The 14,933-nt window shown below is 37.2% G+C and overlaps 1 protein-coding gene across 1 annotated transcript in view; it reads right to left on the reverse strand.

Annotated features, from left to right (window-relative positions):
- The window catches only part of CCDC178 (coiled-coil domain containing 178), a 394,667-nt gene that overhangs the window by 245,872 nt on the left and 133,862 nt on the right, over nucleotides 1-14,933 (reverse strand). Inside the window, 1 exon segment of the mRNA XM_060118365.1 lies at nucleotides 7,279-7,438. Coding sequence (XP_059974348.1) covers nucleotides 7,279-7,438 — 160 coding nt within the window.

Genomic DNA, 14,933 nt, shown 5'->3' on the forward strand with positions numbered 1-14,933 from the left:
TGTTTACATTTGAAAAAATAGTCACCTCTTCTAGTCTTTACTGACTTGCTTAGGGAGAGAGATAACTTCATTTGTTAGCCCAGCAAAGGATGCCATGACTTTCTCAGACCTTTTCTATGGATATATCTGCTCCACACTTCTTGTTTCCTCTTGGAGTGGAATTCTTTTATCTTCTTTGAGTGCATCTGAAAGGCATGGATTGGGGTCTCCTGTTTGCATGTTCAGCCCTGAGCCCACTTCATGTGTATGCAGTGAGTACTGGAATTCTTAAGATTGTATGCCTTCTTTTAAGTCTGCAAAGCCAGCTGAGTGCTGACAGCTTCCTATTTGCTTTTCCTAGGCAATGTTAAATACTCAAGTTTGTGTGCTTTCTCTCAATCCCACGGAGTTGGGCTGGCTTTCTGTGCATGCTCAATAGCCATCTGCAAAGGTTCACATTTACTGCCCATGGGGGAAGTGTCTGTGAGTGAGGTGCTCACAGCATTAGGGATGCCCATGGACCAGTAGGAAGTGTCCACTGGTAAAGTATCCCCAGGTCTAATGGGCAGGATCCATGATGGAATCTATATAGTTGGATACATGTCCCTGCGATGTGTTACAAGCACTGCCTGTTGTGTACCTGTCTCTCCCTGCCCCTCAGTCATGCTGCTCACATCAGTATTCTGGACGGGGTGAGAAAGAAGTGGGCCTCTTGGCTGCATCCTACAGCCAAGAAGTTAAGCACATTGGGGAAGCTAAGCACTCACTAATATGCCCTCACTTTCCCCCAGTGAGAGCAATCTCAGAAGTTGCAGGCTAAAGGGGTCTCCTTCGGCACTGAGCTATGCCACCTTGGGGGAGAGGTGACATATGCAAAATGAAACTCGTCCTTTACCCTGTCCAATTCACCCTATCTCCGAATTTTTTGCTCGATGTTGTGCCAGAAATGCTCCCCTGGACTCTGGACTTCTACAAAGGTACTCTTGCCCATTAGTGACTGTCAAAATTGGTTTCTTTGGGGAAAGACAGTAGAAAATTCCTATTACACTATCTTGCTGGCATCCCTCCTTAACATAAATTTAAACAATACCTACTACCCTCTGCTCCCAACTTGTGGAAATAAAAAAATCTTATAAATAATTATTTTATTTATTTATTGCCTTTTTTCCCCCCTCAAAAAGTCTCAAGGAAGTTAAATTTCCTAATTTGTGACTAAGTCAATGTGCAAGTAAAAACATTAAATGAGAATGCTACATATTAAAGTTGTATTCAGAGAATACATGAATATTATGAGTGAAAAACAAAAAAGTATTCAACTCAAGTTGCTAAAAAATAGAAACAGAAATAGAAAATAAAATTATGAAAATCAATCAAATGGAATGATAAAGAAAAAAGCTGAAATTAATGAATTAAAAACAAAAATAATGTATCTTTATAAATAAATGAAAATTTGGAGTTTGTGGAAAAAACAACCAGAAGGCAAAAAATTAAGACTAATCAAGGAAAAGGAAAAATAAGAGGCTAATACATGAGAAAATTGTAACTACAGAAGCAGAAAAGATGAAACTATTGCTATTTCATACAACTTAATGATAAATTTGAAAATCTCATTAAAATGACCTTTTCTAGAAAAAATAAATTTAAAATACTGACACAAAAACTAGAAAATATTAATTATGTAAAAACCAAAGAAGATATAGAATAAATTTTGAAATGTTTTTCTTCACAAAAGAACCAAGCTCAGATAACATCTTTTGGGAGGCAATTCACCATGATGTTTATACATTTCTGTGACAGCTTTTATCTGGAACTATCTTTTCAAAATTTACTGCATAGACAATGTAATGCCTTCCTCTGGGGCAAAGGCTGGGCAAGTTTGCTAGATCACTTATAAAATTGGGGTTTTTCTACATTCCAGGTTCATTAGCTGTGATAAAAACCCCCTGTGTATGGAGCATCTGCCTGGACCACGTTCACGTTACTCCCATGAGACTTGGAGCCAAGGGGAACCTACAAACATGAAGCTCACACAGCCATGTGTACTGAGTAATAGTCCTCTGTCTCTCACTCAGGAGTTTCAAGTCTTCTGTCCGCTCTTGTAAAGCAGTGGCAGCTAACTTGTTAGCTTGTAAGTAAGGTAAAATCTCTGACTTTTCACATATCTTAATAGTATCATGGGAGAATTTCTCAAACTTTCAAGGAACTGAAATGCCTCATGCTCTTTAGCATAGAAAAAAAGAACAAAAGCTTATTATTTCATTTTTAAAACTCCAAGAAATTTCTGATACCAATATCTTGAATGAAGTACAAAACAGAAGAACTGTAGACCAATAGATGTTCACCATTAAATGATTGGAAATTGAATCCAGTAATGCATTACAATTTTAATAAAGCATTATCAAGTAAGGTATACTTAACAATGAAATTTGATATTTGGAAACATACTTACTTTAATTGATCAAAAGAGAAAATCACATATTTATGATATTACACTGCAGTAGGAGAAGGTATTTCAAAAGTGGCAGACACACTAGGAAATTAATGTTACTTGGAAAAATCATAATTCCAAAGTGTGATCATAGAGTATTATCACAACTATGTAGAAAAAAATACCAATATACAGAAAAACTGAAATGGACTATAACCAAGTAGTTGTAATAGATGCCTCTAGATAGTTGGGGAAAAAAAGCTGAAAACGTAGTTGATTGCCAGTTCAAACAATACAAATTCTATTTAAACTTTATATATAGTGCTTTAACCCATAGTATTAGCAGTAATTCATGAAAATATCTGTAAGATGTAACATGATGTTAGAGAGAGATGCAGAAAGAAGGGAAGTTTCTTCCTTGTTTAATGAATCATGCTCTAAGCAAACATTCAAAATATATTAAATTTTTATTTGGGAATGACTCATATCCATGCTACATTTTTCTTTATATTCTAGTGTTACCCTCTCTTGATTTCTAACTCCTTATGATCATTGCAGGACTGGGTGGGTTTGTGCAAAAACCTGAAGGGTCCCAGAGACAAAATTAGTACTGTTTTGCTACCAGTGCTCAAATCAAAATGTTCATTCCTCAAAGAGCTGTAGATTTGAACAAGTTGCTTTAAAAAAGCAATACGATGAACCTAATGAATGTTACTGCATGTGAATAATTAATGTTTAATCCTATCAGAATTATTTTTAAAAGAGTTATTAATTATGCAAAATACATTCTTAAGTTTTAAAAATTTCATGCTATATGAAAATCTTCTGGTGGTAAGAAAATCATCAAGGCAAACTATTCTTGCCTAGGAGATTCATTGGTCAGTCTTCTAAATGTTTCCAATGAAAATGCATTCATTTCCCACTATTAAGAACAAAGAATACATGTTTTTTATTTATAATAATACCTAATATAGCAAGTCAGTGAGCCAGGAACACAATTTATTGCTTGTAATTTGAATGTTGTCACTATATTCAAGTCTGTTTTTCACATCTTCCATTTTCATGCTGATTACATTTTTAAATTGAGGCTAGGGTTTTGGTCATCCAATATTAAGTGCCCCCAAAACAGCAGTACTCATAAACTAGTCACGTGAATGAAGAAATGATGAGTGGCCAATAGGAGAATAATTTTTTAAATTGTGTAATCTTTAAAATGATCTCAGATTAAATGTTTCTGATTTTTACTATGTCTGTATCTGGCTGTCCAATAAATTAGTGAATCACTGCCTCTATATTAAGCTAAGAATTTATCACATGAAAGAGTCAAGAAATGATTCAATAGCCAAACTTGAAATAGCAATAGACAAGGGAAGAGGTAATTCCTGAGAGTGGGAAATATGAAGCAAAATAAAAACTAATAAACAATACAAAGTATTGGGAGACTGTCTCTGCTAGATCTCAATCTGGAAATTGCTTGTGTCTGCCACAGATTCACTGTATCAGTAGTTCACTGTACCCCTCTCATATCATACCCTAAGTTATAGGGAGGAGAGCAAGACTACAGAAAGAACACTAGAGAAAGCCACTGATGTAGAAAAGGCAAGTGGGACTTCTGAGGATGGCTCATGATAGATTAAAATGCTTTAAACTTCAGTTTTGTTTGGACCTTCCCAGAAGCAAAGAGGGAGATTAGTAGCTAGAGCCATAGTACTCTAATGAACATGCAATACAGAAATTTTAATCTTAAGCAATTTGCATTTGCAAATTATAGGCAATTAGTAAAAACTGAATGACATTCAAGAAATCTATCATTTAAAGATATCTCATATGGAACTGCTTACTGAAAAAGACTGAATTTAACTCTAGCACCACACTGTCTACTCTCTGATGTTTATGTATATTTTTCTTAAAGTATTTTATTAGCTGTTCGTATTTCTAATTCTATGGTGTGTTTTCTCGTATCCTCAATTAATTCCATTGTGGCTTTTATAAAGTTTTTTAATAAGCAATTTCTTTAGATGATCCATAATTGTAATCAATTCTTTTGTCCAGCAGGGACAACCCAGATTAATAACACCACATTTATAATGATGCCTAATAATCCTTGTTTCTTTCTGGGGATGCTTTACATTATGTACATATTTACAATTTTTTATCTCATGCAATTTCTAAACAGGGATGAGAATAGGTTTTCCATGATGAATTTCATTGTCTTTCCACTCTTTCACATCAAGAACTGATCATAATCATAGATAGTGTCACTAATGATGAGCTATATCAATCTCTAAACTTTTCATGTTCTATCTCTACTCTGCTGATCATATAAGGTGAATACACAACAAAGACCTATCCAAGACAATTTCATATAAATTAAAAGGTTATTTCAAAAGCATTATTGAGATATTTAGCAGAATCCTTAATTGTAGGAAAGCAACAGACAATTTAACCATTTTAACCTAGACAGAAGAGAATAGATGGCAAATTTCTTATGTTATTATCAAGGACAGAGGATGAGAGAGAGAGAGAGAGATTCAGCTTCTGCGTACAGCACGAATATTTGCTAAAGTATCAGTCTGATGCAGTATGGAAAGAATCTCTGAAATGCTACTGCTTTTAGCCACTATCATGCATGTGGACAGAAAAATTACACCCAAAAAAGCATACATTCATCCATTTAATCATTCATTCAGTCATTGAATGAATTTTTATTGAGACCCTCCCTGTGCCAGGCACAGTTCTGAGCTTTTAGGATACCAAGAGGAATGTGGCAGAAAATTTCCTGTCCTCATAAAGAATACATTATTACAGCAGGATTAGTCAGACAGCAAAGAAGTAAAAACGAATGAACAAAGCAAGTTCAGATAGAGATTGGTGCTAAGAAAAAAACCCGAGACTATGTGATGTGTTCGAATGGCTGGGTGTAGGTACACTTTGGGATGGAAAAGTAGAGACAGCTTCGGGATGAAAAGAAATACAGCTCTCAATTACTGAGAGGCTAGTTATACAGGATTTTTTCCCTTCATCTCTCTCCTGATGACCATATTTTGTCATTTCACTAATTATTATCGTTCCATTAAAGTGTTGAAATGCCACTCAGTAAATGATTCCTGAAATCCCACTGTGTCCTCAGCACCAGTACAATTGGAAAATGTGGTAGAGTTCAAACAAATAATTCCACTGCTGTGATAAAATATGAGGTGGGGAATGATGCTTAACTCAGTAAGTAACTTAAAGCTTCTTGTTTTGAGAGCTGCATTTGACTTTAAGCTTCCCCAGTCCATCAAACCTCCAGGAACTCCTCCAAGAGGAGGCAACATTTGTTGCCACTAGATGGCACCAGTTAGTTTCATATTTTTAAGACAAAACCCACAAAAACCCAACATACATTTTTCTATGTAAAAGCCACATTTAACAGGGAAAAATGTTACTTGGCACTATTATTAATAAAAGTATTGTTCTTTTATTAATAATTTTCTTATAGGAGGGATCACAGCAATAGCATTATAGATGGTATGTTCATTCACTCACATACATGTCTATTTGATGTATATTTGTTCCAAATAATCTTTTTGAAAATGTATTAGCAATGTCTTTGAAATGTTAAAGGGAAAAAAGGGAATTGAATTTATTGAATACATATCATAACTGAATATATAAATATCAGGATCAAAAATATCTGATAAAAGTATATTATGATAATACATATAATTTTTAAAGTTTTGCAGTAAATAGTTTTAATAAAATGCAGTAGAGTTGTTTATTTTTTATTATTTTTACTTTATTTTAATTTTTTAATTGAAGTATAGCTGATTTACAATGTTGTTAGTTTCAGGTGTATAGCAAAGTGATTCAGATATATGTATATATATCTATGTATGTATATATATTTTTTCAGATTCTTTTTCCTACAGGTTATTACAAAATATTGGGTATAGTTTCCTGTGCTATACAGTAGGTCCTCGTTGGTTATCTATGTTAATAGTAGTGTGTATATGTTAATCTCAAACTCCTAATTTATCTCCCCCCCCTTTCCCCTTTGGTAACCTTAAGTTTGTTTTCTATGCCATACTCTTTAGAATTTTAAATTTCATATCAAAACAACATTCTGAAGTATTTTGAATTAATTTTATACTTTCTGTAACTTTCTTGCTAATTTGTTTCCATCATTCCTAGGGGTTGTTTATTTTTGAGAAGTAATTTCTGTTGCATCTCAAGTAATAGTAATATTTATAAATATATTTTCAAAAACCATGGTATTTATTATGTCAATTAAATGTAACAAAAACTCTTATGAAATGTAAGATGGGATGTGAATCACTTAGCTAAATGTATATGATTTAGTCATATATCAAAAAATTTAATATGGATAGCTTTATAAAACTTAATAAAACTTCAGATCTAAAAAGACACACTTTACCATATGATCTCCTTGTTTCTGACTAGTTACTGTTCAATTAAAACATATGCAAGTATAAAATATCCTCATTTTTTAAAAAGAAGTGGCTGGTAAACATTCAAATTATGTTTATTCAGAAACAAAACTATTTTCACATTTCCTCTTAAAAATATAAAAATGGCTCTGAATAACCTGCCATCAGTAGACTTTGAAATAAAAATACAGTGAAAAATGAGAGTGCACATAAAATGCACTGAAAAGAATGCATACAGTATTCATATGCTGTATGAATATAATTACTTATAGGAAATTAAAAAAAAAGAAAACGTTGCATGTTTATTACGCTAACATATTTATTTAAAAAATCTAAACATCTTTGCTACTTCAGTATGAAAAATGAGTGCCTCAAACTAGCTGTTAATTTGACTATCACTATATTTCCTTCATTCTAAAACAGTCCAAAAATAATACTCACCTTAACATTTGATAGAGTTCTTTGCCTCATGGTAAAGAGTGTTCTGTGTCTCTGTTCTTCCTCATAGATTCTCTCTTCACAGGATTTTTTCTCATTTATGAGATGATCAAACACAGCTTGTGCATGTTCCTTTTTCTCTCTCATGGCTATAAACTGGTCCCTATGACAAAAGAAAGAATTGCATTTGTCATTAATCAATTCACATTTAATTTTCTAATGTGCATTTATGATACATTTTAAAATACCCAATATTGAAAAATCTTAGAACTGAATGACTATGCAAAAATTCCCTAGTCCTTTTCATAGGCCTGTCTCCATGAGCTACATCTAAATGATCCAGGTGGAAGACAATCTCTGGAGATTTAGTGGATTCTCTTGGCTGCCTACCCAGTGTGCCTCTGTTTTGTTGTCAATCCAGAAGAACTCCCCCTCCATGCAGCATATAACTCCAAGGGTATATTCTGATTAGATTAAGCCAACCAGCAAGAGGCTTATTATTCACCACTAAACATATATATTAAGACAGTGCAATAAGATGAAAGGCAAGAGCCAAATTCCATGTAGAAGGGGCTCAATTCACTAAATGTGAACAAGGAGTCCTGTTTTCAAATTTGCTCACAACAGCCATAGTGCAGAGAAAGAAACAAAAATGAGTACCATGTGCTGAGCTGCTGAATCAACAAACCCTGCAGCCTACCCTACCTAGAGGCCTCCTGTTACATAAGATAACACGTTTCACTATTGTTTTTTTTTTTTTTTGCTTTATAACAAATTTAATCAGTTATACATATACATATGTTTCCATATCCCCTCCCTTTTGCGTCTCCCTCCAACCCTCCCTATCCCACCCCTCCAGGCGGTCACAAAGCACCGAGCTGATCTCCCTGTGCTATGCAGCTGCTTCCCACTAGCTAACTACCTCAAGTAGTGTATATATGTCCATGCCACTCTTTCACTTTGTCACAGCTTACCCTTCCCCCTCCCCATATCCTCAAGTCCATTCTCTAGTAGGTCTGTGTCTTTATTCCTGTCTTACCCCTATGTTCCTCATGACTTTTTTTTTCTTAAATTCCATATATATGTGTCAGCATACAGTATTTGTCTTTCTCTTTCAGACTTACTTCACTCTGTATGACAGACTCTAGGTCTATCCACCTCATTACAAATAGCTCAATTTCATTTCTTTTTATGGCTGAGTAATATTCCATTGTATATATGTGCCACATCTTCTTTATCCATTCATCAGATGATGGACACTTAGGTTGTTTCCATCTCCGGGCTATTGTAAATAGGGCTGCTATGAACATTTTGGTACATGTCTCTTTTTGAATTATGGTTTCCTCAGGGTATATGCCCAGTAGTGGGATTGCTGGGTCATATGGTAGTTCTATTTGTAGTTTTTTAAGGAACCTCCATACCGTTCTCCATAGTGGCTGTACCAATTCACATTCCCACCAGCAGTGCAAGAGTGTTCCCTTTTTTCCACACCCTCTCCAGCATTTATTGCTTCTAGATTTTTTGATGATGGCCATTCTGACTGGTGTGAGATGATATCTCATTGTAGTTTTGATTTGCATTTCTCTAATGAGTAAAGATGTTGAGCATCCTTTCATGTGTTTGTTGGCAGTCTGTATATCTTCTGTGGAGAAATGTCTATTTAGGTCTTCTGCCCATTTTTGGATTGGGTTGTTTGTTTTTTTGTTATTGAACTGCATGAGCTGCTTATAAATTTTGGAGATTAATCCTTTGTCAGTTGCTTCATTTGCAAATATTTTCTCCCATTCTGAGGGTTGTCTTTTGGTCTTGTTTATGGTTTCCTTTGCTGTGCAAAAGCTTTTAAGTTTCATTAGGTCCCATATGTTTATTTTTGTCTTTATTTCCATTTCTCTAGGAGGTGGGTCAAAAAGGATCTTACTGTGATTTATGTCATAGAGTGTTTTGCCTATGTTTTCCTCTAAGAGTTTTATAGTGTCTGGCCTTAAATTTAGGTCTTTAATCCATTTTGAGCTTATTTTTGTGTATGGTGGTAGGGAGTGATCTAATCTCATACTTTTACATGTCCCTATCCAGTTTTCCCAGCACCACTTATTGAAGAGACTGTCCTTTCTCCACTGTACATTCATGCCTCCTTTATCAAAGATAAGGTGACCATATGTCCGTGGGTTTAACTCTGGGCTTTCTATCCTGTTCCATTGATCTATCTTTCTGTTTTTGTGCCAGTACCATATTGTCTTGATTACTGTAGCTTTGTAGTATAGTCTGAAGTCAGGGAGCCTGATTCCTCCAGCTCCATTTTTCGTTCTCAAGATTGCTTTGGCTATTCGGGGTCTTTTGTGTTTCCATACAAATTGTGAAATTTTTTGTTCTAGTTCTGTGAAAAATGCCAGGGATTGCATTGAATCTGTAGATTGCTTTGGGTAGTAGAGTCATTTTCACAATGTTGATTCTTCCAATCCAAGAACATGGTACATCTCTCCATCTATTTGTATCATCTTTAATTTCTTTCATCAGTGTCTTATAATTTTCTGCATACAGGTCTTTTGTCTCCTTAGGTAGGTTTATTCCTAGATATTTTATTCTTTTTGTTGCAATGGTAAATGGGAGTGTTTCCTTGATTGCACTTTCAGATTTTTCATCATTAGTATATAGAAATGCCAGAGATTTCTGTGCATTAATTTTGTATCCTGCAACTTTACCAAATTCATTGATTAGCTCTAGTAGTTTTCTGGTAGCATCTTTAGGATTCTCTATGTATAGTATCATGTCATCTGCAAACAGTGACAGCTTTACTTCTTCTTTTCCAATTTGGATTCCTTTTATTTCCTTTGCTTCTCTGATTGCTGTGGCTAAAACTTCCAAAACTAGGTTGAATAAGAGTGGTGAGAGCGGGCAACCTTGTCTTGTTCCTGATCTTAGTGGAAATGGTTTCAGTTTTTCACCATTGAGGACGATGCTGGCTGTGGGTTTGTCGTATATGGCCTTTATTATGTTGAGGAAAGTTCCCTCTATGCCTACTTTCTGCAGGGTTTTTATCATAAATGGGTGTTGAATTTTGTCGAAAGCTTTCTCTGCATCTATTGAGATGATCATATGGTTTTTCTCCTTCAATTTGTTAATATGGTGTATCATGTTGATTGATTTGCGTATATTGAAGAATCCTTGCATTCCTGGAATAAACCCCACTTGATCATGGTGTATGATCCTTTTAATGTGCTGTTGGATTCTGTTTGCTAGTATTTTGTTTAGGATTTTTGCATCTATGTTCATCAGTGATATTGGCCTGTATTTTTCTTTCTTTGTGACATCCTTGCCTGGTTTTGGTATCAAGGTGATGGTGGCCTCATAGAATGAGTTTGGGAGTGTTCCTCCCTCTGCTATATTTTGGAAGAGTTTCAGAAGGATAGGTGTTAGCTCTTCTCTAAATGTTTGATAGAATTCGCCTGTGAAGCCATCTGGTCCTGGGCTTTTGTTTGTTGGAAGATTTTTTATCACAGTTTCAATATCAGTGCTTGTGATTGGTCTGTTCATATTTTCTATTTCTTCCTGATTCAGTCTTGGCAGGTTGTGCATTTCTAAGAATTTGTCCATTTCTTCCAGGTTGTCCATTTTATTGGCATAGAGTTGCTTATAGTAATCTCTCATGATCTTTTGTATTTCTGCAGTGTCAGTTGTTACTTCTCCTTTTTCATTTCTAATTCTATTGATTTGAGTCTTCTCCCTTTTTTTCTTGATGAGTCTGGCTAATGGTTTATCAATTTTGTTTATCTTCTCAAAGAACCAGCTTTTAGTTTGATTGATCTTTGCTATCGTTTCCTTCATTTCTTTTTCATTTATTTCTGATCTGATCTTTATGATTTCTTTCCTTCTGCTAACTTTGGGATGTTTTTGTTCTTCTTTCTCTAATTGCTTTAGGTGCAAGGTTAGGTTGTTTATTCGAGATGTTTCCTGTTTCTTAAGGTGGGATTGTATTGCTATAAACTTCTCTCTTAGAACTGCTTTTGCTGCATCCCATAGGTTTTGGGTCGTCGTGTCTCCATTGTCATTTGTTTCTAGGTATTATTTAATTTCCTCTTTGATTTCTTCAGTGATCACTTCATTATTAAGTAGTGTATTGTTTAGCCTCCATGTGCATTATTAAGTAGTGTATTGTTTAGCCTCCATGTGTTTGTATTTTATACAGCTCTTTTCCTCTAATTGATATCTAGTCTCATAGCATTGTGGTCAGAAAAGATACTTGATACAATTTCAATTTTCTTAAATTTACCAAGGCTTGATTTGTGACCCAAGATATGATCTATCCTGGAGAATGTTCCATGAGCACTTGAGAAAAATGTGTATTCTGTTGTTTTTGGATGGAATGTCCTATAAATATCAATTAAGTCCATCTTGTTTAATGTATCATTTAAAGCTTGTGTTTCCTTATTTATTTTCATTTTGGATGATCTGTCCATTGGTGAAAGTGGGGTGTTAAAGTCCCCTACTATGATTGTGTTACTGTCGATTTCTCCTTTTATGGCTGTTAGCATTTGCCTTATTTATTGAGGTGCTCCTATGTTTGGTGCATAAATATTTACAATTGTTATATCTTCTTCTTGGATCGATCCCTTGATCATTATGTAGTGTCCTTCTTTGTCTCTTCTAGTAGTCTTTATTTTAAAGTCTATTTTGTCTGATATGAGAATTGCTACTCCAGCTTTCTTTTGGTTTCCATTTGCATGGAATATCTTTTTCCATCCCGTTACTTTCAGTCTGTATGTGTCTCTAGGTCTGAAGTGGGTCTCTTGTAGACAGCATATATATGGGTCTTGTTTTTGTATCCATTCAGCCAATCTGTATCTTTTGGTGGGAGCATTTAGTCCATTTACATTTAAGGTAATTATCGATATGTATGTTCCTATTCCCATTTTCTTAATTGTTTTGGGTTCGTTATTGTAGGTCTTTTCCTTCTGTTGTGTTTCTTGCCTAGAGAAGTTCCTTTAGCATTTGTTGTAAAGCTGGTTTGGTGGTGCTGAACTCTCTCAGCTTTTGCTTGTCTGTAAACGTTTTAATTTCTCCATCAAATCTGAATGAGATCCTTGCTGGGTAGAGTAATCTTGGTTGCAGGTTTTTCTCCTTCATCACTTTAATTATGTCCTGCCACTCCCTTCTGGCTTGTAGAGTTTCTGCTGAGAGATCAGCTGTTATCCTGATGGGGATTCCCTTGTGTGTTATTTGTTGTTTTTGCCTTGCTGCTTTTAATATGATTTCTTTGTGTTTAATTTTTGACAGTTTGATTAATATGTGTCTTGGCGTATTTCTCCTTGGATTTATTCTGTATGGGACTCTCTGTGCCTCCTGGACTTGATTAACTATTTCCTTTCCCATATTAGGGAAGTTTTCAACTATAATCTCTTCAAATATTTTCTCAGTCCCTTTCTTTTTCTCTTCTTCTTCTGGAACCCCTATAATTCGAATGTTGGTGCGTTTAATGTTGTCCCAGAGGTCTCTGAGACTGTCCTCTATTCTTTTCATTCTTTTTTCTCTATTTTGCTCTGCATCAGTTATTTCCACTATTTTATCTTCCACCTCACTTATCCGTTCTTCTGCCTCAGTTATTCTGCTATTGATCCCATCTAGAGTATTTTTTATTTCATGTATTGTGCTTTTAATCGATGCTTGATTCATCTTTAGTTCTTCTAGGTCCTTGTTAACTGTTTCTTGCATTTTGTCTATTCTATTTCCAAGATTTGGGATCTGGGAAATAGAATCTTGGATCATCTTTACTATCATTATTCTGAATTCTTTTTCAGGTAGACTGCCTATTACCTCTTCATTTGTTAGGTCTGGTGGTTTTTTATCTTGCTCCTTCTCCTGCTGTGTGTTTTTCTGTCTTCTCATTTTGCTTATGTTACTGTGTTTGGGGTCTCCTTTTTGCAGGCTACAGGTTCGTAGTTCCCGTTGTTTTTGGTGTCTGTCCCCAGTGGCTAAGGTTGGTTTAGTGGGTTACTAGTGGAGGGGTGGAGGGGACTAGTGCCTGTGTTCTGGTGGATGAGGCTGGATCTTGTCTTTCTGGTGGGCAGGTCCACGTCTGGTGGTGTGTTTTGGGGTGCCTGCGGACTTTTTATGATTTTAGCCCACCTCTCTGCTAATGGGTGGCGTTGTGTTCCTGTCTTGCTAGTTGTTTGGCATAGGGTGTCCAGCACTGTAGCTTGCTGGTCGTTGAGTGAAGTTGGGTGCTGGTGTTGAGATGGAGATCTCTGGAAGATTTTTGCCGTTTGATATTATGTGGAGCTGGGAGGTCTCTTGTGGACCAGTGTCCTGAAGTTGGCTCTCCCACCTCAGAGGCACAGCACTGACTCCGGGCTCCTCAGTTTGGGATGATGTGTTGTCTATTCATGTATTCCACAGATGCAGGGTACATCAAGTTGATTGTGGAGCTTTAATCCGCTGCTTCTGAGGCTGCTGGGAGAGGTTTCCCTTTCTCTTCTTTGTTCTCACAGCTCCTGGGTCTCAGCTTTGGATTTGGCCCCGCCTCTGCATGTAGGTCGCCCGAGGGCGTCTGTTCTTTGCTCAGACAGGACAGGGTTAAAGGAGCAGCCTCTTCGGGGACTCTGGCTCACTCAGGCCGGGCGGGAGGGAGGGGCACGGAGTGCGGGGCGAGCCTGCAGCGGCAGAGGTCGGCGTGACGTTGCACCAGCCCGAGGCGCGCCGTGCGTTCTCCCAGGGAAGCCGCCCCTGGATCCCGGGACCCCGGCAGTGGCGGGCTGCACAGGCTCCCGGAAGGGCGGTGTGGGCAGTGACCTGCGCTCGCACACAGGCTTCTCGGCGGCGGCAGCAGCAGCCCCAGCGTCCCACGCCCGTCTCTGGGCTCCGCGCTTTCAGTCGCGACTCGCGCCCGTCTGTGGAGCCCCTTTAAGCAGCGCTCTTAATTCCCTCTCCTCGCGCACCAGGAAACCAAGAGGGAAGAAAAAGTCTCTTGCCTCTTCGGCAGCTCCAGAGTTTTCCCGGACTCCCTCCTGGCTAGCTGTGGCACATTAGACCCCTTCAGGCTGAGTTCTCGCCGCCAGCCCCAGTCCTCTCTCTGCGCTCTGACCGAAGCCCGAGCCTCAGCTTCCAGCGCTGCGCGCCCCAGCGGGCAAGCAGACAAGCCTCTCGGGCTGGTGAGTGTTGCTCGGCACCGATCCTCTGTGTGGGGATCTCTCCGCTTTGCCCTACCCAGGTATGTGGGGAGTTTCTTGCCTTTTGGGAGGTCTGGGGTCTTCTGCCAGCGTTCAGTAGGTGTTCTGTAGGAGTTGTTCCACGTGTAGCTGTATTTCTGGTGTATCCGTGGGGAGGAAGGTGATCTCCGCGTCTTACTCTTCCGCCATCTTACCCGGAAGTCTTCACTATTGTTTAAGCTGGTGTTTGAATGTGTTTGTGTATGTGTGTGCCCTCGCGTGTGTATATGTGCCCTTGTGTATTCTGTCATTTGCAACTAAGTACATCCTGACACAGAGGTATAATTATTTTTATGATGAAATCAGTAGTTATATTAGGGACTATACTAGTAGAAAAAGCATCAAAGAGTGGTTAAAACAATACTGCAAAAATAAATACGCTTTAGAAATAACTGCCAGACTTGATCAGTAACCCAGAATCTAGAATAAGCAGAGCTGCAAAAGCTCAGCACAGTCTTA

This window comes from Mesoplodon densirostris, chromosome 15 (assembly GCF_025265405.1).
Source record: "Mesoplodon densirostris isolate mMesDen1 chromosome 15, mMesDen1 primary haplotype, whole genome shotgun sequence".
NCBI lineage: Eukaryota > Metazoa > Chordata > Mammalia > Artiodactyla > Ziphiidae > Mesoplodon > Mesoplodon densirostris.